General features: G+C 39.9%; 1 protein-coding gene across 5 annotated transcripts in view; it reads right to left on the bottom strand.

The window, feature by feature from the left end:
• The window catches only part of UTRN (utrophin), a 594,587-nt gene that overhangs the window by 404,093 nt on the left and 167,039 nt on the right, over nt 1-23,455 (bottom strand). For all 5 annotated transcript variants that reach the window (XM_037894924.2, XM_043543078.1, XM_007056268.4 and 2 more), the window contains 4 exons: nt 16,665-16,903; nt 16,231-16,411; nt 5,082-5,227; nt 2,561-2,773 (listed from right to left, as the gene is read on the bottom strand). In XM_037894924.2, the coding sequence (XP_037750852.1) occupies nt 2,561-2,773; nt 5,082-5,227; nt 16,231-16,411; nt 16,665-16,903 (779 nt within the window). The remainder of the gene's footprint in view (nt 1-2,560; nt 2,774-5,081; nt 5,228-16,230; nt 16,412-16,664; nt 16,904-23,455) is intronic.

Genomic DNA, 23,455 nt, shown 5'->3' with positions numbered 1-23,455 from the left:
TATCTTGGCAGAAATGGATCTCCACCTGATCCTGGGCTGCATAAATAATTAAGCAGCAACTATTTTTTAAACAAACCAGGTATTTCTGATAAAGTAGACAGACAGCTCGTACTCCTCTCAATATTACAGGTAACAGGACTTCCCAGTAATAAATAGAAAGCAGTGGATATCTTCCTTCTGAGAACTCCCTTCACCTCCCTCTAATTTCAGACTGCTTTGTGGATTCTATTTACGAGTTTATTAAATAGGGCCATATTTCAGTGATTGTTATACCAATACTCAGAGAGCTTGCCCAGCCAGTTACTCAGGGGTAAACTGGAAGCCAGCTCCAGATCTAGGACGAATAATTAGTAAATAACCTAGCAAAATACTCACATGAGCATGTGGGTGTATACTCTGTCCCTACGAAGGAGTAAGGCTAGGATTTAGCACCACAAGTATGTTTTTCCAAGCTTATGGTAGCAAATCCCAACCATTTTTTCATTTATCAACCTTAATCAGCTTGTCCAGCTTTGACTAAACTCTGCAAGCCAGGCCTATGTTACTTAGCCATACCATTAACAGTCTCAACTTAGACAAATGTAGGTCTCCACTGGCAAGTTCTTAGTATCAGGGTTGGCCACCACCCAAGCACCCCCTCGTGCCCAGAGGTGCCTCTGCAGTAATCTGCTCCTGTAGTCTCCTTCACATGGGTCCTCAAAATCAAGACAGTCCAAAAGAAATTAAAACATTCCTAGCCTGGGGTCCATTTTATTCAGTCCTCAGATATACACAGGTCCTTGAGGCCCCAACCCCCATTCAGCATCTCTCCCCACTTCATTAGAGGGTTAACAACCCCTTTTTCCCAGAGCTGGGCACAGTTCAATGTCTCTGCAAGAGTCAAATCTTTCTCGTTGCTGCAAGCTAACTCCTCTGACTTGTATTTCCTGAGCATTCCCCAGCTAGCTGCAGCCACCTGCTGCCTTTTATAGGGAATTTCCTGATCCCGCTAAGGCGAAGCTCATCCTGTAATCAGCGCTGACTTAGCCTGAGGTTCAGCAGCCCATGGGGCAAGCCACCCGGTTATATCCTTGTCTGGATTAAAATTTCTCAAAGTAAAGTGTACATTCTACCCCCTGCTCCCACTTCAAAAGTAGTGGGATGAGAAGAGGAAAAAAGCACTCTCCCCTTTCTCTGAATCTTATGCTATATATTATAAAACATATATTCTTCAAATGGAAGAGAATATAGAGATTATTCAAAGATGTTTAATGCATATTAAAAAAATCTCCAAATAAGGCAGATTCTTGAAGTGGAAATATAAAACTCAGACAGCAGTTCAATTTGAGAGCTCAGCATCTCCTTTGTCAGCAATTTCTAGCTGCAAAACGGTGGTAAAGGAAACTTTATATTCAGAATCTGGAACTACCATAAATAGACTAATGAGGGATAGATGAGTAGATCTCCCAGACACACATTTTTTACTTTCTAGATTTTGAAATAAAGAAAGAAGAGGAAGCCCAGATCTGAAATGTATTCAAAATGTCTGCTTACACACTGCACTAATCACATTAGACACACCAATGACTCCTTATTAACGGACAGACTGGTTTTTAATCTGCTCTGATTGGCACACACTCTCCACTTCATAATTACAAATGATGGTTAGTACTATATTTTTTGAGCTACATTTTGAAAGCAAGTTATGATGCACTCAATTTTCATGTTTTTGCTTCCCCATAGAGATAGCACAGATTAATAAACTGAGAATGGGAAGGTGACCCAGAAGTTAATTTAAATCCATTTTACACAATGAATCTGTGACACAGAGCAAGTAATCCCTCCCATTCTAAAGTGAGGCTATTTCCTTTCCTTCCTCAGAGAACTGTTGCTGAGGATTGATTGAAAAGCGTTTTAAAAAATGATGAAGTACCATACACTGTAAATGCTAATTATTCTTAATAACCATTACCCACCTTCCTGAGATTTCAAAGACTAATTTTTAGAACTGGAAAACCGTTCCTGTATATCACCCTCCTTTTTCCCTTACTCTTTGAAGGCACTGTGCCAATCCAATACTACACTTAATACAAACTCAACTTCAAGGGACTCGGGTTCAGCAGCAGAAATGGGACTCTTACTTTTCAGACACAGAAAAGCAAAGCATTTAGAGCTGTATTCTGTAAGGTGCTGAACATCCCTGAGAGGCGCTGAATGCTCTCAGCTTCCACGGACATCAATGAGAGCTGAGGGCACTCAGCACCTAGCAGGAGTAAACTCTTAATGATAAACTTGACCCAGAAACAGAGTAAAAAGGAGGATTTTTTTTTTTTAAGTAAAAATTCTCAGATGATCAAAAAGTAAATCATCAGAGGTTTTAAAATTGAGAGACTCATGACAACACTACACTATACTTCAGCATTCCCTGTGATAAGATTTTTATATTCTACTTAAATCTGTGGCCAATACATATTTAATGTTGAAGTCAAACATCAGCTGGATTCATACTTGCATAGGGAGAAGGAAATGGATTTTTAATGGGTATGTAAACAGATATAAACCCAAATATTTTTCACTTTACCTCAAATATTCTCAGTTTAGAGACAATTTCCTCCAGTAGGTGAACATCATTAGAAAACTTGACCTTTAACTTGTCCCATTGCTCCTGTACACGCTTGAACTCTTGCTTGTAGATCTTTGCTATATCAGAGGAAGCATGTTTTTCCAAAGCTTTTGTTTCTGCAGCAAGTTTATCTACGGTGGGTTTCTGGCCTTCTATTGTTTCACAAACAATCTGCAGGGAGAAAACAGAAAAAGAATGTACATATGAGTAGTACTTTTAGGGTTACCATATTTCAAGTTCCCAAATAGAGGACACTGCCAGAAGGGGAGAGTTGTGGTGGGAGAGGGATACAGCCGCCATCCCTCTCTGGCCACCCAGCTCTGAAGGCAGCGCCATTGCCAGCAGCAGAAGTAACGATGGCAGTACCAAATCATGGACATTTGTTCATATTTCAAAAATCGGCCCAGACAGAGACTGGAAAACCAAAAAAGATGTCCTGTCCAAGAAAACCCAGACATATGGTAACCCTAAATACTGTGATATATCCAGTATGTGCACACATGCAAATAGTCTACATTAAGGAATTTGAGTCAAAAGAGGCAGAAAATGGAGCTAAGACACTCCCTTCATCCTCAGTGTCCCATTGATATTGCATGTTATCACATAAATCAAAATATGTTACAGGAAGCACTATGGAAGCAATGGCTACCTTGGCTTTTAGTGCTGCTATACTAGCTGTAATATAAGATTATAGTAATAACAATAGGCATCATGCATTTTTAAAGTTCTAAAGAGCCACAGGATAGGCCAAATACCTAATTTTCAAATATTAACTACAAAGAAAACCCTCACATCCTTTGAGACAGAAATTTAAAATAAGAACCAAGATCACCACAGTTTTACTTAAATCAGGCATTTCTGTTAGTGTTCTGAAGTTTGGTTTTTTAAAAGAATCCCACAAAAATGCTAATATTTGCACCCATTGCTGACTTGTGATTCTGTCTAATTACACGTACTGTAATGGGGAAGTTTTCTCCTCTATGAACATTTTAACAATTTTCAAATTCACCATCTAGTTAGTGAGAAAAGACACAGGAAACTTATTTTGTGCTTCCTCTTATGACTGGCACTTGCTTATCAGTCTGTACAAACTGCAAAGTGTCCATCTGATAAGTCTGTTTTCAGGCTAATGTTTCTGGAAAGAAGATGCACTTTCTGTAAAGGGGTATAATGATATACCTGAGTGGTATAATGATGACTAACGCAATCCCAACGTAAGCTCTATGCCGCAGGCACTTATGGCTCTTTGTTAGTGGTGAGTGAAGAGAGCAGACAGACTCAGGTTCCTCCTACTCAACATCATCTGAGATCTTTGCTGCCCTCCACTGTAACTCTCATGTCTCTCTTTCTTATACTATCATACATCTGCACAGTATCTCTCTTCAGGTCGATTAGTCACAGAGGTGGAGTGGGATTCTTAAACCGAAGTCCAGTCAGACAGACCCCAGAGACTAAAAAAATGTCACGTTCATGATTTCCAACAGCTCATGTACTAAAGGCTTCTGCCAACTTTAAATTACACAGCAGCAGTATCAAAAGAGCAAGCTATAGAATTCCTGCCATATTGTAATCAGCTGTCTATAAAGTAAAGCACTGATAGCCTCACTTACTGGGGATTTTAACACACCCAAATACCCACCCACAAAAAAAAACCCCAAAAAAGGAAAAAAATTAACCAGTGATTAGTCTTCAGCAGAGTTCCTCCAGCTTCATCCCCGCACTCCTACACTAATGCATAGAAAAAAGTTTCTCCATACACAGCGTGGTTACAAAAAGGGGTGAGGAGGGAGAACAGTTAATTTAGGGGGATTTTTTTTTAAACAATTTAACTATTTGGAGGGAGAGAGAGAGACACACAACACACACACAGACACGAAGTGGGAGGTTCGTATATTTATATAGCAGGTTTTGACAAAGATATCTACTTACTTTATAAAAAGAACAGGAGTACTTGTGGCACCTTAGAGGCTAACAAATTCATAACAAATAAAATAATTTGTTAGTCTCCAAGGTGCCACAAGTACTCCTGTTCTTTTTGCGGATAAAGACTAACACGGCTGCTACTCTGAAACCTTTACTTACTTTATATACATGCAATAATAGTAAGTGAAGTCTCACTTCTCTCTAGCTACAGATGTTTTAAAGCAATGGTCTCCATGGTACCAAAAGGCCAGTACTCTTTGCTTCTGAAAGGCATCCTGAAAGGCAGGTCTTTCAATAGCTCACAGCTATACTTCTTCACAGTTTAGGATAAAAAAAGATAGATTCCTTACCCAACTGAAATTCCAAGGTGATGGGAAAAAGTCTAAATTATCCCACTTCATGTGGCTAGAGTACACCAAACACCTCTAGTCACAGTTAAGCTGGCTAAAGCATTGCGATGTAGGATGGGAAAAAGCAGCTGCATTAATGCTTCTTTGGGGTAAGTAAATTATCAAGACAGCCAAATTTCTAGATGCAAAAGTGAAAATAAACTTACCTTTGTCTGCTGCAAAGCTCTCTCAGCCTTACTTGGGTCACTCGTGGCACTCATGATGGACTGTACTTTACTCTCCAATTCATTCAATATATCTTTCAGTCTCTTCAAAGTGTCCAAGTAATCCTGGCTAGGCTGGCATTCTAACTCTGTTTTTGATAAAAAGGTTGCTATTTTTAAAAGAGGGAGGAAATGGGCACAGAATGTTTTTATTTCTAAAAGGAATTAAGCTATATTTCATATATTTGAATGAATGCTAGAACACAAACTCCTGCAGCCAAAATACTGATCATCATGCTAGCAATTCAGGCCAAAATATGCAAAGTGCTAGGACTTCATGGAAAATTTTTGGGTGGGGGTAGTGGTAGTTTATCTGTAGGTGTAGTTGTTGGTGTTTTTACATAATGAAGTATCAGAGGGGTAGCCGTGTTAGCCTATATCCACAAAAACGAGGAGTCTGGTGGCACCTTAAAGACTAACAGATTTATTTGGGCATAAGCTTTCGTAGGTAAAAAAACCCACTTCTTCAGATTCATGGAGACATAATGAAAAAAATTTACAAAATGAAGTATCAGTAAGGAGGAGGAGGACTCTTTCTTGTTGCGGTTTTTAATTCTAGGGAGTCTTTAATCCTAGTTTTAAAAGTGACTTAGGCACTTAGGAGCCTGAGTCTCATTGAAAGCCAAAAGGACTTAGACACTTAAGACCCTTTTTGAACATGGAACTTAGCTCTGAAAAATTTAGCCTACGTCTAATATTCCTGAAGTAATTACAGGGAGTGAATCCATTCTGGCAATACATCAAATAATATTTGGAAACACTGAGGAGCAGCCTAAAACTAGGGACCTATGAATCAGCAAGTTAGTATGCATTGTGAACTGTCTGCGCATCTTTATTTGTTTTTAGGCTTGGCAGAATTCTTTTTTTATATAATTTTGATGGATAATATTGGTTATTTTAAGTATTTCTTTCAATATTTATTTATTTGAATTTTCATTTGTAGGAAATCAGGGAGCAGAGAATAGGGGCATCAGACAATTATTTAAAGTACAGTAGATGTTGAGATTCAAAATTTAAAGTTTTATAATGGTTAAAACATTATGTGGACAATTTGTATATCAAAACAAACAAAGTATATAGTCTTAAGTCAAACTCTGATAAGCTCTCAAAGTAACATTTTTCTTACTTTGCCTATCTCAAAATTTCAGTCATCAAAGGAAATATTTTTTCCATCAGATTGTGTGTGTGAGGTGAAATCAATGTTTATTAACCTTTATCGATAAAAATCTAATCCTTGCAAGCCTATTTATTTTTAATTAGGTGTCCTGTTTCTGACTTCTTTGGAATCTCAAAGGATTTGTTAGTCTCTAAGGTGCCACAAGTATTCCTTTTCTTTTTGCGAATACAGACTAACACGGCTGCTACTCTGAAATTTGGCATATTAGTTTGTATGTTTCAGAAACTACCAACACAATATTTAATTTAAAATCAGCACTGAAAACGATTATGGCTATCAAAATAGTACCGCACTATGTGTACTCTCTGGCCTCGGATACATATGCAAATTCTTCACTGCCACCACCAAAAATTAATCAAAAGGCTCACTTTCAACCATGGGTTGTTAAAACTATCAGTGCTACTTCATACCATTTCTAATTGAATAATAAGTGAACACTTCTGGAGACAATTAGACCTATCCAGCAGCACCATTTCTTAAAGGAAGCCATATCAGTTTTAAGAGGAAAGCTTTCATGATATAGCAAGTAGGAGCACAGTGTTTAATCAGTGAAACCTGCTGATAAGGAACTGACAGTGAAATTCCAACCCTATTGGAAATAAAATTCAAGTTGCAATTCTCAACACAACATTCCTATGGAGCTGTACAAGCTTATAAACTCTGCAGACTCCAAGCACCAGTACTTCTCACCATTGTAGGAACTTATAAATGCTGAAGGTTCCTTCTATTTGCAAGCAATTCAACTTATGTTAAACCACAAAAAACACAGTATACTGCACTATATGCAGTTTCCACTACATAAGAAAGTTTTTTAAACAAACAATAGGTTCTTTTATAAAAGTTCGGAGAGTACCTTGGGGGCAAATACCATGCGCCCCAATCTGCAGACAAACTACACTTTCAAAGACTATAATCTACATTGAATATATTATCTGACCCCTTTAATTAGGATGTGTTTCCTAGGTAATAAATGGTTAAAATATATGGTCATTCATAAACAAACAAGCTTACTTCAAATGATTTTCCAGATATTAAAAAACCTCAAGCATATTCCAGTCACATCTTGCAATGATCTACTGCAATGTACGTTACCAATATATCTGTTTATATGCACGTGCACTAAATGATAACAATTACAAAATAATTCATCACAATGAGCATGATAAAACCCCATAATTTAAGCATAATACGTGGGAAAGTTTTCTGACAATGTGAGTTGAAGAGCTCGTTCCTTATGGGATGCATTAAATAGCTGCCCTAATAGCATAGCATTTTAATCTATTTTTATTGCACTGGAAAGACAGCTTTTCTCCTCCCCCAACTGGAGCCAGCATAAAACATTTCATCCAACCTCTTTGAAGCATAAAACAAAAGACTATGGGGTGAGGAATCTACTTATAGATTAGTGCACTTGATATTGGGCTGTAAAATATTAAAAGCCACATATTTGTGCACTACATTTAAAATCCCTCAGAAGCCAGTATGCCTGACTTGAATGTTAATAGTGAAGCTTTAATGATACAGAGAGGCAAGGAGAATGTTCCTGAGAAGCAGGTCAAACTCCTAAAAGCTTCAAAGATGGAATTCATCTTCAGACAAGTATTTCCAAAAAGAATTATGTACGCTCGACAAAGCTGAAAGAGAAAACAAAATTTCTTATGCACATTTCAATTTCACAGAGCTCTCTATCTTCCATTCTTCAGTGGCATGTGGTTGGCTAATTTACCCTGCACTAAAGTATTATTATTTATTTCTATAGTGCCACAGGCGTACCTGGTTCTTTATCCTGTATCATATACTTCAAATATGTTTTGCTAATTAATTAAATTTAATTTCAGGAATGCAGCATCCTTGCATAATCACTTTTCCCATTAGGGAAGAACATATTTAGCAAGGTGCATGGAGGAGGTAAACTGGCACTCCAATTTTCTGTTACATTCTATGGGCCTCATCCAAAACCCACTGATGTCAATGAAAAGACTCCTGAGGAATTCAGTAGGCTCTGAATCAGGCCCCATACAAATAACTATTTAAATTTAATCGTCAGTACATAGGAAAGCAATTCTTTAATCTAATCATGAACTATCCTGCTTGCGCCTTCCTACCAAGTAACAGTAAGTAGCTGTTTCATGGGGTTCTGAGCTCCCATTTTAGACATGGTAATAATAGTGGAAGCCCACCATTTTAATTTCCTAAAGTAATTACACACCTTTCAGGATTTTTAAAAGTTGTTCTTTTATGTATGAGTTTTAGTTAGCTACACTGAGGAAAAACATATTTTGAATTAATGCTTGAGGGCCTCATCTAAAACCCACTGAAGGCAATGCAAGCATTTCCACTAACATGAGTGGACTTTGAATCAGGCCCCTGCCCAGAAATGCCGAAGCTAAGACTTTGCGTGTACACCTTACACTTTAGTCTATGCAGTTACATATTATACTCCTGAGGGAATTCTGCACCAAAAATTCTGCACCAAAAGTTTAAAAATTCTGCAAATTTTATCTATCAGAAACAACACTATATAATCACACCAGTTTCAAATATTTTGCTAATTTATTTCAAAATACCTGTGAGCAAGTATGTAACAATACAGACACACACAAAAAATATCCCCCAGGAGGCAAGAGTTAAAGAAACCTCTAGAACAACTCAGTTCCTGTTTCTTTGCCCCCTCCCCTACAGAGCCCAGCTGGGGGTCCAAACATCCCATCCCCTCCCCACAGAGCCCAATCATGGGGCCCCACCAGCCCAGAAACTCATACCCCTTACCCCCCCCAGAGGCCAGCTGTGGTCCCCACCCCACCCCCAAACCCCAGCTATGCCCCCCCCCAGCCCAGACACTCACAGCCCCTACCGCCCCAGAGGCCCAGCTGCGGTGCCCATCCAGACCAGACACTCACACCCTCCTCTCCCCCACAACCCACTTGCAGAGCCCCCCTGGCTCATACACTCACACCCCCTACTCTCCTAGAGCCCAGGGATCCAGAGGGAGAAACATCCTGATGCTGGGTCTCAAGCTTGCACCGAGTTTCCTACACACTTCCTCCTTCCCTCCGGGCATGCTGGGAACTTCCCTGAGTCTTGTTTTTTATTTGTGAGCAAGGCTCTGCTGGGTCCAGCAGCCCCTTGGGGCAGCCAACATCTCTGCAGACCATTTCGGGGGGGGTGGGGGGGGAGGAAATTCTGCACACACAATATTAATTTCTGCAAAATTCTGCATTGTGCAGTGGCACAGAATTCCCCCCCTTCCCCCCCCCCGGGAGTAATATTATTTATTCTGAAGGGCCCCTGCCTTATTTCATGTCAGAGTGACTGGTGAATGAGACTAGAGGCCCCTTACTACATTCAGTGAGGATGATGTGCACTGCATGAGGTTTAAAACTTTGTAAAGTAAAGCATTTAGCAGTCAAAAAAATTCTGAAGTTAAGGATGTCTGTGGAATCTTAACTCTTTGCTACCACTTTTGCTCTATTATGTTATAGTCTTGAATGAAATGGTCACATCCCGTTTTTCTCCATAGGATCACTGCCTTGTTCAACTCACAAAATGGACTGTGCGCAGAGAATGAGGTAGATGTTCAGTATGTTTCAATGTAGCCTAAACTGATAGCACTGAAGGTCTACGATCCAACAGACTATGAAATATCAAACAGCACATAAATCACACTACATTTAAATATAGTTCAGGCATAGATACTGAAACATAGTTCACATAAAGTAGCATTTCATGCAGAAGAATGCTACTTTTTTGTAAATAAAGGTACATATATGCCCATGTTATCATTTACTAAGTTTAAAATTGGCTAAAAATTAAGAATATATTAGAAATTTTAATAGTTTTGCTTAATGAAAAAGTAGTTGGACATCTTCAGTTTACAAGCATATATGGTAATACAGATATAGGTCAGTCTGGCAGGAGTCCATCCAAAAGCTCTGCATCAGAGGAAATGCTACAAGTATATGAAAGATCTTAATAAAAGACCTAAAATGAGATTCCCGAACAGATCATTACCATATATGTGTTTGTGCGTTTACCATTTATATATTTGGCTGCAGTTAATTACAAAAATAGCTCCATTAAGAGGTTATGGTAGTACATGAAGTTACTAATTGACTCCATGAAAGAGGTAGATATTACCACATCCGAGGCAGAAGCTAAACTTGAACAGCTTAATGGGACTAAAACGGGGAGGCCCAGATAATCTTCATCCAAGAATATTAAAGGAACTGGCACATGAAATTGCAAGCCCAATAGCAAAAATTTTTAATGAATCTGTGAACTCAGCGGTTGTACCGTATGACTGGAGAATTGCTAACATAGTTCCTATTTTTAAGGAAGGAAAAAAAGCGATCCGGGTAACTACAGGCCTGTTAGTTTGACATCTGTAGTATGCAAGATCTTGGGAAAAAATTTGAAGGAGAAAGTAGTTAAGGACATTGAGGTCAATGGTAATTGGGACAAAATACAACACGGTTTTACAAAAGGTAGATCATGTCAATACAACCTGATCATCTTTGAGAAAGTAACAGATTTTTTAGACAAAGGAAACTGAGCGGATCTAATTTACCTCGATTTCAGTGAGGCATTTGATACAGTTCCACATGGAGAATTATTAGCTAAACTGGAAAAGCTGGGGATCAATATGAAATTGAAAGGTGGATAAGGAACTGGTTAAAGGGGAGACTACAACGGATCACACTGAAAGGTGAACTGTCAGGCTGGAAGGAGGCTACTAATGGAGTTCCTCAGAGATCGGTTTTGGGACCAATCTTATTTAATCTTTTTATTACTGACCTTGGCACAAAAAGCCAGAGTGTGCTAATAAAGTTTACGGATGACACAAAGCTGGGAGGTATTGCCAATTCAGAGAAGGACCTACAGGAAGATCTGGATGACCTTATAAACTGGAGTAATAGGATGAAATTTAATAGTGAAAAGTGCAAGGTCATGCATTTAGGGATTAACAGCAAGAATTTTTGTTATAAACTGGGGACACATCACTTGGAAGTAAGAGGAGGAGAAGGACCTCAGAGTATTGGTTGATCACAGGATGACTATGAGCCGCCAATGTGATGTGGCCGTGAAAAAAAGCTAATGCAGTCTTGGGATGTATCAGGAGAGGTATTTCCAGTAGAGATAAGAAGGTGTTAGTACCATTATACAAGGCACTGGTGAGACCTCATCTGGAATAGCGTGTGCAGTTCTGGTCTCCCATGTTTAAGAAGGATGAATTCAAACTGGAACAGGTACAGAGAATGGCTACTACGATGATCTGAGGAATAGAAAACCTGTCTTATGAAAGAAGACTCAAAGAGCTTTTCTTGTTTAGCCTAACCTAAAGAAGCCTGAGGAGAGATGAGATTGCTCTAAGTACATCAGAGGGATAAATACCATGGAGGGAGACTAATTATTTAAGGTCAGTACCAATGTGAACACAAGAACAAATAGATATAAACTGGCCATCAGGAAGTTTAGACTTGAAATTAGACGAAGGTTTCTAACCATCAGAGGAGTGAAGTTCTGCAACAGCCTTCCAAGGGAAGTAGTGGGGGCAAAAGACATATCTGGCTTCAAGACTAAGCTTGATAAGTTTATGGAAGGGATGATATGATTGGATAGCCTAATTTTGGCAATTAATTGATCTTTGACTACTAGCTGTAGATATGCCCAATGGCCTGTGATGGGATGTTAGATGGGGTAGGATCTGAGTTACTACAGAGAATTCTTTCCTGGATGTCTGGCTGGTGAGTCTTGCCCACATGCTCAGGGTTTAGCTGATAGCCATATTCGGGGTCAGGAAGGAATTCTCCTCCAGAGCAAATTGGCAGAGGCCCTGGGGGTTTTTCACCTTCCTCTGCAGCGTGGGGCACGGGTCACTTGCTGGAGGATTCTCTGCACCTTGAAGACTTTAAACCACTATTTGAGGACTGCAATAGCTCAGACATAGATTAGACGTTTGTTACAGGAGTGGGTGGGTGAGATTCTGTGGCCTGCGTTGTGCAGGAGGTCAGACTAGACGATCATAATGCTCCCTTCTGACCTTAAAGTCTATGATTCTATGAAATATATTTCACTGAAACCTTGCATATATTCAATAGTTTACTGTCTGACTGCAACATGTGGAGTACCTTCAAATCCCCTTCACCTCACAGTAGCAGCTGAGGGCACTCACAGCCTTGCAGGGTAAAGCCCATAGCCAGGTAAGATCCCCCCCTACATCTGTGACCTAAACAATAACTGTTACTATCCACCTATTTTTTTTGCTTGACAGAACCAGTTACTGAGATTCAGAAGATGAATTCAATAGCACAGAGGCTACTTGGGGTACCCAGAGCTACTTCCATTACAGTGGTTGAATAGGTGAACTAAAAGGCCAGTTCAGCCCGACATAGAAGCCAATATTCAAGCACTGACCCATGCACCCACAAAAAAAAAAAGGGTGTGTGTGATTTCACATCATCTTGCTACACACCACACCTCAATTTAAGTAGTCATGAAGGATGTAAAAAAAGATATTGGGATTTTGTGAGATTTAGCTTGTCAGATGAATCCTCTAGAACAGTGGTTCTCAAACTGGGGTCACCCGGATGGCGTTAGACTTGCTCAGGCCCAGGGTCAAAGCCCAAGCCTGAGCCCCATCGCCCAGGGCTAAAGCCTTCAACCCAAGGCTGTCAGCCCTGGCTGATGGGGCTTCAGGTTTGTCCCCACCCACAGCCGGGCTCAGGCTTTGGTTTAGTCCACCCCCCGCCCTTCTCCCGCCAGGGACAGCAGGGCTTGGCCAGGCTCAGGCTTCGGTCCCCTCTTCCGGGGTCATGTAGTAATTTTTGTTGTCAGAAGGGGGTTGCAGTGCAATGAAGTTTGAGAACCCCTGCTCTAGAAGCTCTCTAGAGAGTCACAACTAATGAGGTCTTACAGTCATAGACTTTCTGTAATACCACATCTCTCATGGATCATACACAACACAGCAGCAGATAGGCCTGAAACCTGCATTGTTGCCTATTTTACAAGTTTCCCCATCTCCTTTTTTTGTCAAATAATAATTCTTTTCCTCAAAATTAATTTTAATCTTGTTCCCTTACCAGTCATTCCTCCAAAGTTTCCTCGTATATCTGCTATACAGCAGGGTTTCTCAACCTTTTTGTTACCATGGACAGGGTTGTTGCCTTCCTAAATTGTGTCAGGGAGACCTGTCCACGGACCAGTCACTGAGAAACACTGGTATACCGGAACGGAAGTCTGTTAGAAACTCTTTCTTTTGCTTAACGTTTCTTCTGTGTAATTTCAACCAAATTTGCAGACACCACCAAAATCAGAGAGGTAAACAACATATAGAACTGCTAAGTAACCAGCAAAAGGTGAGAGCAGTCAAGTCTGCAGGCAACAAGAGGAGGAGACTTGATGTTAAAAAAAGCTGTACACCCAGGAAGAAATAAATAAATAGCAGGCACGAGATGAGAAGATGTACCTAACCAGTTGCACCACTATGTTACTTTCACCTTGTCTGTATCTCCTTAATACAATACTGATATTAATTTTTAACATATAAAGCCATATAGTTGCTGCAGGAAATGTGGGAGATCAGATTGGGAATTCAAAATGGGAGGTTCCTCAAGAGTTATTTCAAGTGTGATTCTATTCTGAAACCGGTCCCCTCCAGTTCTATGAGATAGATATATCTCCATATTATAAATAGGACACAGCAGATCAGTTATTTGTGTCTATTTAGAAGCCGATAAGCTCAGCAATTAGATCCGTTTTCACTACTTTTTACTCCAATTGGCACCAGAGAACCAACACAGCTTCTTATGCACCAAGAGAAATGCTTGTTAATTTTCCATCAGTTACACCCACATGGAGGGCAGAGAGCACAGATAACACTGCAGGCCTAATTACTAGAGATATGTAAGCAGCTATCTTAACTTTCATGGGGCACTGGAGGAAAACTACAAAGAGGAGCCAGCCAGAGACTGCACCTGGAAGGGGCAGAAGTAGCCAAAGCGGGGACCACCTCTGGACAATCAGAACTTTTTACAGTTTTAACAGGGCTTTCTATTTCCTGTGCTGATTGGCTGTTCACTCTAATCACCCCCTTCCCTCACAGCCTCTTCCCCTTCAGCTTCACTCCAAACCTGCTCCTCTTACCCTCTTGCCCTGCCCCCTTCACCCCCTTCCCTTTCTATTTAATTTATCCCCTTCCTAAAAAAATCCACCCCAAAAAAAAAGTGGAACTAATGTGTTGTTTGCGGTGACCACAAGGTTGTCTTTGTTTGTTAAGACCCTATGTTTGTCTCATCTATTTGGCTTATAAGTAAGGCTACAATTTTGTCAGACATTTTTAGTAAAAGTCAGGGACAGGTAATGGGCAATTAACAAAAATTCATGGAAGCTGTGACCTGTCCCTGACTTTTACTAAAAATATCCATGACAAAATGGGGAGAGAGGAGGGTCTAGCACCCTGCCCTACTATGGATTCCCCTCCCCTCACACAGCACTGCCAGCAGGCATACCCCGCAGCTCCTGGCCACCAGGGGAGGTGGGGGTACCTTGCAGCTCCCAGCAGCTGCGGGGTGAAGTCGCAGAGGTCTGTGGAAGTCACTGATTCATAGCCACCAAATCATAGCCTTACTTATAAGCTCTTCAGAGCAGGGTCCAACTACTACCGTGTGTTTGTTTGGTGCCTAGCACAACGGGGCTTCCACAGTAGGTTGGTCCTTAGTCATAACTAACATCATAAACATGATTAATAATAGATCATAGGCTAGCAGAGCTAGCAACTAGGACATGTTTTTTAAACTTGTAAATTGAACACATTTGATAAGGAAATCAGAGACACAAACATGGAACCTTACTATTATTATATGTATTATTAATTATTTTGATTGCTGTAGTGCCGAAGGGCAGCAATCCGGGCTCCATTATGCTAGCCACCCGAGAATCATGTGAGATGGTTCCTGTCCCAGAGAGCTGACAATCTAAGTCTAAGACAAGACAAAACCGGTAGATACAAAAAACCGACAAACAACGGAAGTACAAGGCAATACGGAGACAGATAACCTTACAGGGGCACTTTACAGACTTTTAGAAGAGAAACGTATTTAAGCATAGTTCTCAAACTTTTTCCTATTTTGTAGACCGTGGCCTAACCAACCAGCCAACAATCAAAAGAGAACTAAGTTTCTTGGCAGCACAGCAATTTATCCCATAATTTTAGCATATACAATTCATAAAAGCATAAATGTTTCCTTTCTTAGACTATAATTGGCTGGTGCTGGGTCTGGTCCTACAGTCTGTATGTCAGAAAAATTCCCACTGTAGTCAACAGGAATAGTGCCAGAGTGAAGGATTATAGAACCAGACTGATAAATTTATCACTTTTTTAAATTTATTGTACATAGTTCCAACAGTGTACTAGGCATCTTCATAAGTGGTGAACTGTCCTTGACAAGAATAGTTGCAAGCGGTTTCTTTAACTGTTATATTTATAATAGTGCACGGTATAATAGGTTTCAAGAGCAATAATCTGTCCTTATATTACCTTTCAGACATTCTAATCATTCCTTTCAGCACTTTCTATTGTTTTCTGAAACTCTCTCTGGATATCACGGACTTATAATGTAACCTACTCTAAGAACTAATGATCTGTGGATAAAAGAGGAAAATGGAAAAGCTACTTCTATATTTCTACACAGCTACAAATTCTACATGGCACTTGCAGTGCGACTACATGATGTATATAGTATGTCAATGAAGGCCTAAAACAATCATACATATTATACAGTGCAGCACCACTTCTTTGCAGGCTCGGAGAACATCAGACTATGCACCAAAAGAGTATGTATCAAAATCTGATTTTTAAGAGGGACAGAATCAAAAGAGGCATCAATGTGATTTAAATAGAAGAAACGGAATATTTACCTTTCTTCAGCTGCTGATGCCATTCTTCCAATTTCTGTCTGACAGATCTGAAGCGATCAGTAAAACTGCTCAAGCTGTCTTGGATGAAATTTGGAGCAGCAGGTTGTGATGTGAGCACCTTAGAGGTAGCAGTCTGATGTTCAATTTGAGGGCACAGACTTAACAGATGAGTGAGCTCCCGCTGTGAAAAAATTAAAGAACACAAAAACAAAACAAGACATACATTGAAACCATTTGTATAAATAGTTGTGCTATGATTATTCAACAGATTTAGGATAACCTTTTCAAATGCATCTAAGTCCCATTAATTTTAAGTAAGACTTGAGTGCTTTTGAGCTGATTAGTTTAGCCTGTGTCAACAGTGTAAGGGTAATCTGGGGTATTCCGTTCTTCTATAAGTTTGATATCAAAGTAAACAAAGTTGCCAACCTTACCTGACATGACTCTTTTAGGGCTGTTAAAGATGGTTGTTGCAATGCTGAAGTGGCATTTTTTAGCCACACCTCCTTCTCATTTATAATCTTCTCAAGTTCACCCATTTCCCTAAAGTATGTGTTTATTTCATCCTGGTATTGTATCTTTCTTGCCAGTTCCTCCAGGTGCCTGATCACCTCTTTCCACTCTGTCAATATCTGCTCCAGGGCACTTTTCACATCCTCAGTAAAAAGTTCCTCTGAGTCAATGAAGGAAATAAACCATTGTGGTTAGAGAAACTGCAACACATCTTGATTTACAAATATCTAATCATTACATTCTTCAGATATATTAATGCAAATATATATATATGTTTCATCTATAATCACACAGGTGGTTTTTTTTTGTTTTTTTTGTTTTGTTTTGTTTTTTTACTTCCAAGTCAGCCTTCCTTGAAACTATGTCAAATAGTGGTAACAAGCATTTTGGCTTTTAATTTCGAGCTTATATTATAAGCAAGACTTAGGGTATGTCTACACAGGGATAAAAAAACCTGTGACTGGAGTAAGTCAGCTGATTCAGGCTCAGAGTCCAAAAATCACTGTGTAGATGTTCGGGCTTGGGCTCCAGCCCAAGCTTCAGGATCCTCCACACTCGCAGGGTCCCCCAAATGTCTACACAGTAATTTTTAGCCCTGCAACCTGAGCCCCACAAGCCCAAGTCAGTTGACCCAGGCTAGCCACAGCTCTGAGTGCCACTCACTCCCTCTGACAAACAAATTCACAGTTTACAGTGATGAGCTGCCACCCGTTTTTTATTTTAAATATTGAATTGTAGTTTGCAAGTTAACATTTAAACATCTTAAATCATTAAACAAAATTAACTTCATTAAACAATGGGCTTTTTAATGAAGTTTTCCCTGCAGCACTCTAGAGTCACTGTTGAAAAAGGCAAGCAGCAAACTAGAAAGCATCAGTCCCTAACTGTACACTGGGGTCAGTAAATTTGTTGAAAGGGTGGATGGAAATGCTGCATTGTCAGGCTGGGAAAGAGGAGGAACAATACCGAACAATGTTACATTGTAGACAGATGTGATTAAGAACTAGATGTTAATAAGAATAATAACTGCAAAACACAATCTGACAAACACAAGGCTATTGCCAGCCCACAGAGACTGAATGAAGCATTTGTCTAGCTCTCACACACTTTTTTTAAAAAAAGACTGAATAAATTTGAACAACCAGTACAATACATGCCTTGAAGATGTAATATCGTAACACGAACAGACTTCACCCACACACTTTTCTTGCTGTGTTTGTATTTTTTTTCCCTTGTGGTTGGTAAGTAATTGGGGATTTTGTCTACGCTAAAACGTTATATATATATATGCTTGTCTTCATCACACTGCCTTGAAACTTGCAATCACTTTCAGTGCTGGTAACACCATGATTTGTAGTAGAAACTGTGGCTTATGGCAACATAACGTAGTACAGTGATCTTACTGATACTTTCCAGATTCATAACCTTCATCCCTGCAGCACCATTATTAATAAGACATCCGATGAGGTGAGCTGTAGCTCACAAAAGCTTATGCTCAAATAAATTTGTTAGTCTCTAAGATGCCACAAGTCCTCCTTTTCTTTTTGTGGATACAGACTTACACGGCTGCTACTCTGAAATCTATTATTAATAAGGTATCTGGATATTCAGGTATATGAAGAATTTGTAACTTTAATTAGCAAGGCTATAACATCTAATACGTTAGTATAATGATTGAGGCACTCTGAATTACAGCCTAAAATAATCAATATTCAGATTCTTAAAAATACTCTTTATATCTTGCAGTTGCAAGTTTGTGTTGCTATTTCTGTTTCAATTTGCCAATTCCTTATACAAGGTGTATTTGGATGAGACCTTATGAAGTATATGCACTAGGTGAAGAAGTCATAAATTTTAAAAGAGAAATCTACATATTTTGTCTTGCTTGACATTATATATTTTTCCCCTCGACAGAAAAGTTAAACAATACTTCTATAATATCGTATTGTTAAGTGGCGCTAGCTAAATTTTGAAACATGTGTTTTACATTATAATCAGTATGTAGTGCTTGTTAAGGCCAAAGACCTTCATAGTTTAGAGAAGAATAGATTCCTCCCCGAAAAAGGTTCGAAACCTAGAAACAATTACAAAGCAGCACAAGTTTTTACTGTCTAGCTTTACACTGAATTAGCTAGCTCATCAGGTTGTGAGAGATTCTGACCCATTGTAACAGACTCAGGTGCAACGTTAAGCACTCCTATATTCTCACCCTATACACTATTGTAATAATCTTTGTAGAAAATGTGTCTTGTGAGGCATCATTTGAAAACTAATAACTCAACTGAATCAACTGATTGTATACAATATTACTGTATTATAAAAGTTTACAAAGTGAGGTCTTCTCTGAAAGCTAATGACACACTGGTGACTAACATCATTGTAAGATGTATGTATTAACACTATATAAGAAATTACAGATATTGATATTAGGCTGTACTGTCTGCGGAAACAGGAGAGGATGTCACAGCTATCTACCTGTCTCCTATGTAAATTAAGCATGGTGGAATCAGAAACAACGGAAGCTCCATTTACTTAGAAATTATCATGGGGACGGGAAGCCCACAGGAAGGGAAGAAAAGCATAAAGTCATCCTGCCTCTTGAAACAAAGACCACATCTAACCTACAGACCTATATCAGCATAATTACATTGCTCAGCGGAATGGATTTTTCACACCCTTGCACAACATGGTTATACTAAGCTAACCCCATACGCCAACAGGAGAGCTTTTCCCATCCACATAGCTAATCCACCTCCCTGAGAGGCGGGTAACTACACCGACAGGAGAAGCTCTCCCATTAGTATATGTCATAAATATAAAGGAAGGGGTAACCACCTTTATGTATGCAGTAACATCAAATCCCTCCTGGCCAGAGGTACAGAATCACTTACCTGTAAGGGGTTAATCAGTTCAACTAACCTAACTGGCACCTGACCAGAAGGACCAATGGGGAAAGAAGATACTTTCAAATCGGGGGGGAAAGTTGTGCTCTCTTTATTTGTTCCCCCTCGGGACAGAGAGAGAGACCAAGCAAATAAACCAGCTCCTAAAAAGATACCTGAAATTATACATCTAAAATTACAGAAACTGTAAGTAAAGGCAAACAAATGTGTTAGCTTGTGATTTTTCCCTATGCTAAGAGGTAGTTTTATTCCTGTATTTTGTAACTGTGAAGTTAAGTCCAAAGGGGAGTCCTCTATGTTTAAAATCTTTTATTACCCTGTAAAGTTACCTTCCATCCTGATTTTACAGGTGTCATTCTTTTACTTTTTTCTTTATAATAAAGTTCTTCTTTTAAGAACCTGATTGATTTTTAGTGTCCTAAAAGCCCAAGGGTTTGGTCTGTGCTCACTTTGTTAACCTATTGGTTAGTATATTATTCTCAAGCCACCCCAGGAAAGGGGGTGATGGGGCTTGGGGGGATATTTGGAGAAATAGGGACTCCAAGTGGTCTTTTTCCTGAATCTTTTTCTAAATCACTTGGTGGTGGCAGCAGTTACGTCCAAGGACAAGGAAAGGATTTGTGCCTTGGGGAAGTTTTTAACCTAAGCAGGTACTTATAAGCTATGGGGTTCTTTCATGAGGGTCCCCACATCTGTACCCCAGAGTTCAGAGTGGGGAGGAAATCCTGACAGCATACAAGCATCTTCATTTAAGCACTGCAGTTGCACCAATGCAGCATTTTAATAATAGTGCCCAAAATAATAAAAATAATGCCCAAAGTCATTGAATTTTGGAACATATAAGCAAGGAGAGAAGCGGTCTTTGTCATCCATCACTCGACGGACACATGAGGCCAGAATTCTTGCAAGCTGAGAGGATGCCCTTCAACCAAAAGGTGGTTGAAATACCTGGAAACAAATGTATGTGAGTAACCTGCTTAGGCAAAGATCTTTCACCTAAGACGACCAGGGAAGCTAGCACCTTATACTTTCGTTGAAGGTCCTTACCGAGGGAAAGTCAGCCATGGCTGGGAAGAAGAATGACTGGTGAGAGCAGGGCTTTGGAGAGGAGCCCAGAGTTGGAGCACAGAGCAGCTCCAGAGCAGTGGAGCTGCAGGTTTTTGCCTGGAGCAGGAGCACAGCTCCAAAGCCTTGGGCAAGAGAAACCATTTTGAACAAAACCTGCATCTTTCTAGATCAAGATTTAGACTTTTAGAAGCATATTTTACTTGTAACTCTATCTTCATTCCTTATATTTAAACTCACTTCAAGTCTGGGATATACACCTTAATCCACTTAAAGCTGCCTTCTCCAAACAAGGCTATTCCACCAGAGAAGTATATCAAATCATGGAACAAGCCACCCAAATACCCCGAAAGAATCTGCTTCAATACAGAAATAAAAGCCCATCCAACTGCACACCCCTAGTTATCACCTGCCTCCCACACTTGAACCCATATTGGGTATCAGACAATTACAACCCATACTCAATGAGGACCTCATCCCAAAGAAAAGCTTTCCTGAACTCTGGCCTTCAAACACTTCTGGCCTTCAAATACCACCCCCTGACTCTCCAAGCTCCTCATCAGAAGCAAGCTACCCACAGACCAAGACACACCAACTCAAAGTGGCAACAGATGCAAAATTTGCAGACATATCATCACCGCCACAAAGATCAAAACTCCCCATAACACACTTTTCAAGATCCACAGATTCTACACGTGCCTATCACAAGATGCGGTACACCTCAGTCAGTGCATTAAATGCCCCATCAACTATGTGGGTGAGACCAGACAATCATTATGCTCTTGAATGAACTCACTCAGGAAAATGATAAAAGATCAGAACACCCAACCACATGTGAATGAACACTTTTCATAAAGTGATCAATCTATTTCCGACCTATCAATCCTCATCCTCAAAGAAACCTGCACAACACTTTCAGAAGATGATCCTGGCAGCTTAAATTCATAGCTCTGCTAGATATTAAAAATCATGGACCCCTCTTTTTGTCCTAACACTGCAGAGATGTTAATGAGCTACTCAACCTTGAATGGTCCCTTAGAATGTGTGCTAACTACTTATGCTAAACAATCTGTTCCATCTTGCATTTAGCCGTGATGCTCAGAGTACCTTTCCTAGACCTGGAAAAGAGTTGTGTGTGGCTCAAAAGCTTGTCTCTCTCACCATCAGAAGTTGATCCAATAAAAGATATTACCCCACCCACCTTGTCTCTATTAATCCTAATTTTGTTAATAAATTTATTTCACTTTACCAAAAAGAAAAGGAGTACTTGTGGCACCTTAGAGACTAACCAATTTATTTGAGCATAAGCTTTCGTGAGCTACAGCTCACTTCATCGGATGCATACTGTGGAAAGTGTAGAAGATCTTTTTATACACACAAAGCATGAAAAAATACCTCCCTCCACCCCACTCTCCTGCTGGTAATAACAGCAGGAGAATGGGGTGGGGAGAGTTTTTTTTTCATGCTTTGTGTGTATAAAAAGATCTTCTACACTTTCCACAGTATGCATCCGATGAAGTGAGCTGTAGCTCACGAAAGCTTATGCTCAAATAAATTGGTTAGTCTCTAAGGTGCCACAAGTACACTTTTTCTTTTTGCGAATACAGACTAACACAGCTGTTACTCTGAAACCTTTCACTTTACCATAAACCAACTCAGTGCTGTGTTTAAAGAGAAAGGTATATTCACCCCAGTTAATAAGCTTGTGATGTGTTTGTGTGTCTTTAAATGAACCATATTATTTCTCTGAACTACCCAGGAGAGGTTAGACATTGCAGAACACATGGTTTTGGTAAAATTTGGGAGTAGGAGTATGTTGGGGGTCACCCTGCAAGTAGCAACCATGACTAGTGGAAGCTAGAGTAGGAATGTGGACAGTCTGCTGGGGTCAGAGCAGCTGACCCACAGCTGTCTAGCACAAAGACATTCAGGATGCAACCTGCATGCTAGCAGGCTGGCTGTGAATGGTCCAGGTTGGGAGCTACAACAGCAAAGCACTGAGAGACACCTAAGGTAAGGGGTTATCATTGTCTGCCACCGCACTGGTCTGGACTGCACCCCCAGAAAGTGACACCAGGTCACTGACAAAATTAGAGATTTCAGCACTAGCAGGAAAAGAACAGTCTGGCTAGACACTCCTAGCAATAAGGGCTTTCTGAGTGGGAAAAGCCAACTGTTGGGTAGCCTAGCAGAAGTTTTATGAAGTCTATCAGAAAAAATGGTCAACACCAATGGTGTGCACTATTAGGATATAGATATTCAGGCCTGTCTGTAAAGGCCTGTACTCTAAGAATTTAGGTGTATTCTTATCACTTGGCTAGTTCTAGAGGTATAAAAGAAAGAATCAAAATCACTGTCTGCCAGCGTAAGTGCCTTCTCTTACTGAGACAGTCTGAGGCCCTGTGCTTAGGCTAAGGCCTTTGGCTAAGCAGCAGAGGCAGCCATAAGCTGGGAAGCGACCGGTCACAACCTCACATTCCAAACTAGTCACATTGAAATAAGGTGCTATTGGGCTGTTAGGAATACAATCCTGTCCTGATAGTGCCTATCACCTCCAGAGAAAGGGAAACACCTAGAAAATGTAAAAGGAAATTTAGGATGCTGTCTGGCAAGAACTCACTTATCAATAGCTGGGATGTGAAATCCTCACTTCTGCATTGTTTTGTCATTATAGTTCCCACTTTGCTATTGTTTGTCTGTATAATCTCTGTCTGGTTCTGTGATTGTTCCTGTCTGCTGTATAA

The sequence above is a fragment of the Chelonia mydas genome, chromosome 3 (genome assembly GCF_015237465.2).
Source record: "Chelonia mydas isolate rCheMyd1 chromosome 3, rCheMyd1.pri.v2, whole genome shotgun sequence".
NCBI lineage: Eukaryota > Metazoa > Chordata > Testudines > Cheloniidae > Chelonia > Chelonia mydas.
This window is presented reverse-complemented; position numbering and strand designations above follow the sequence as displayed.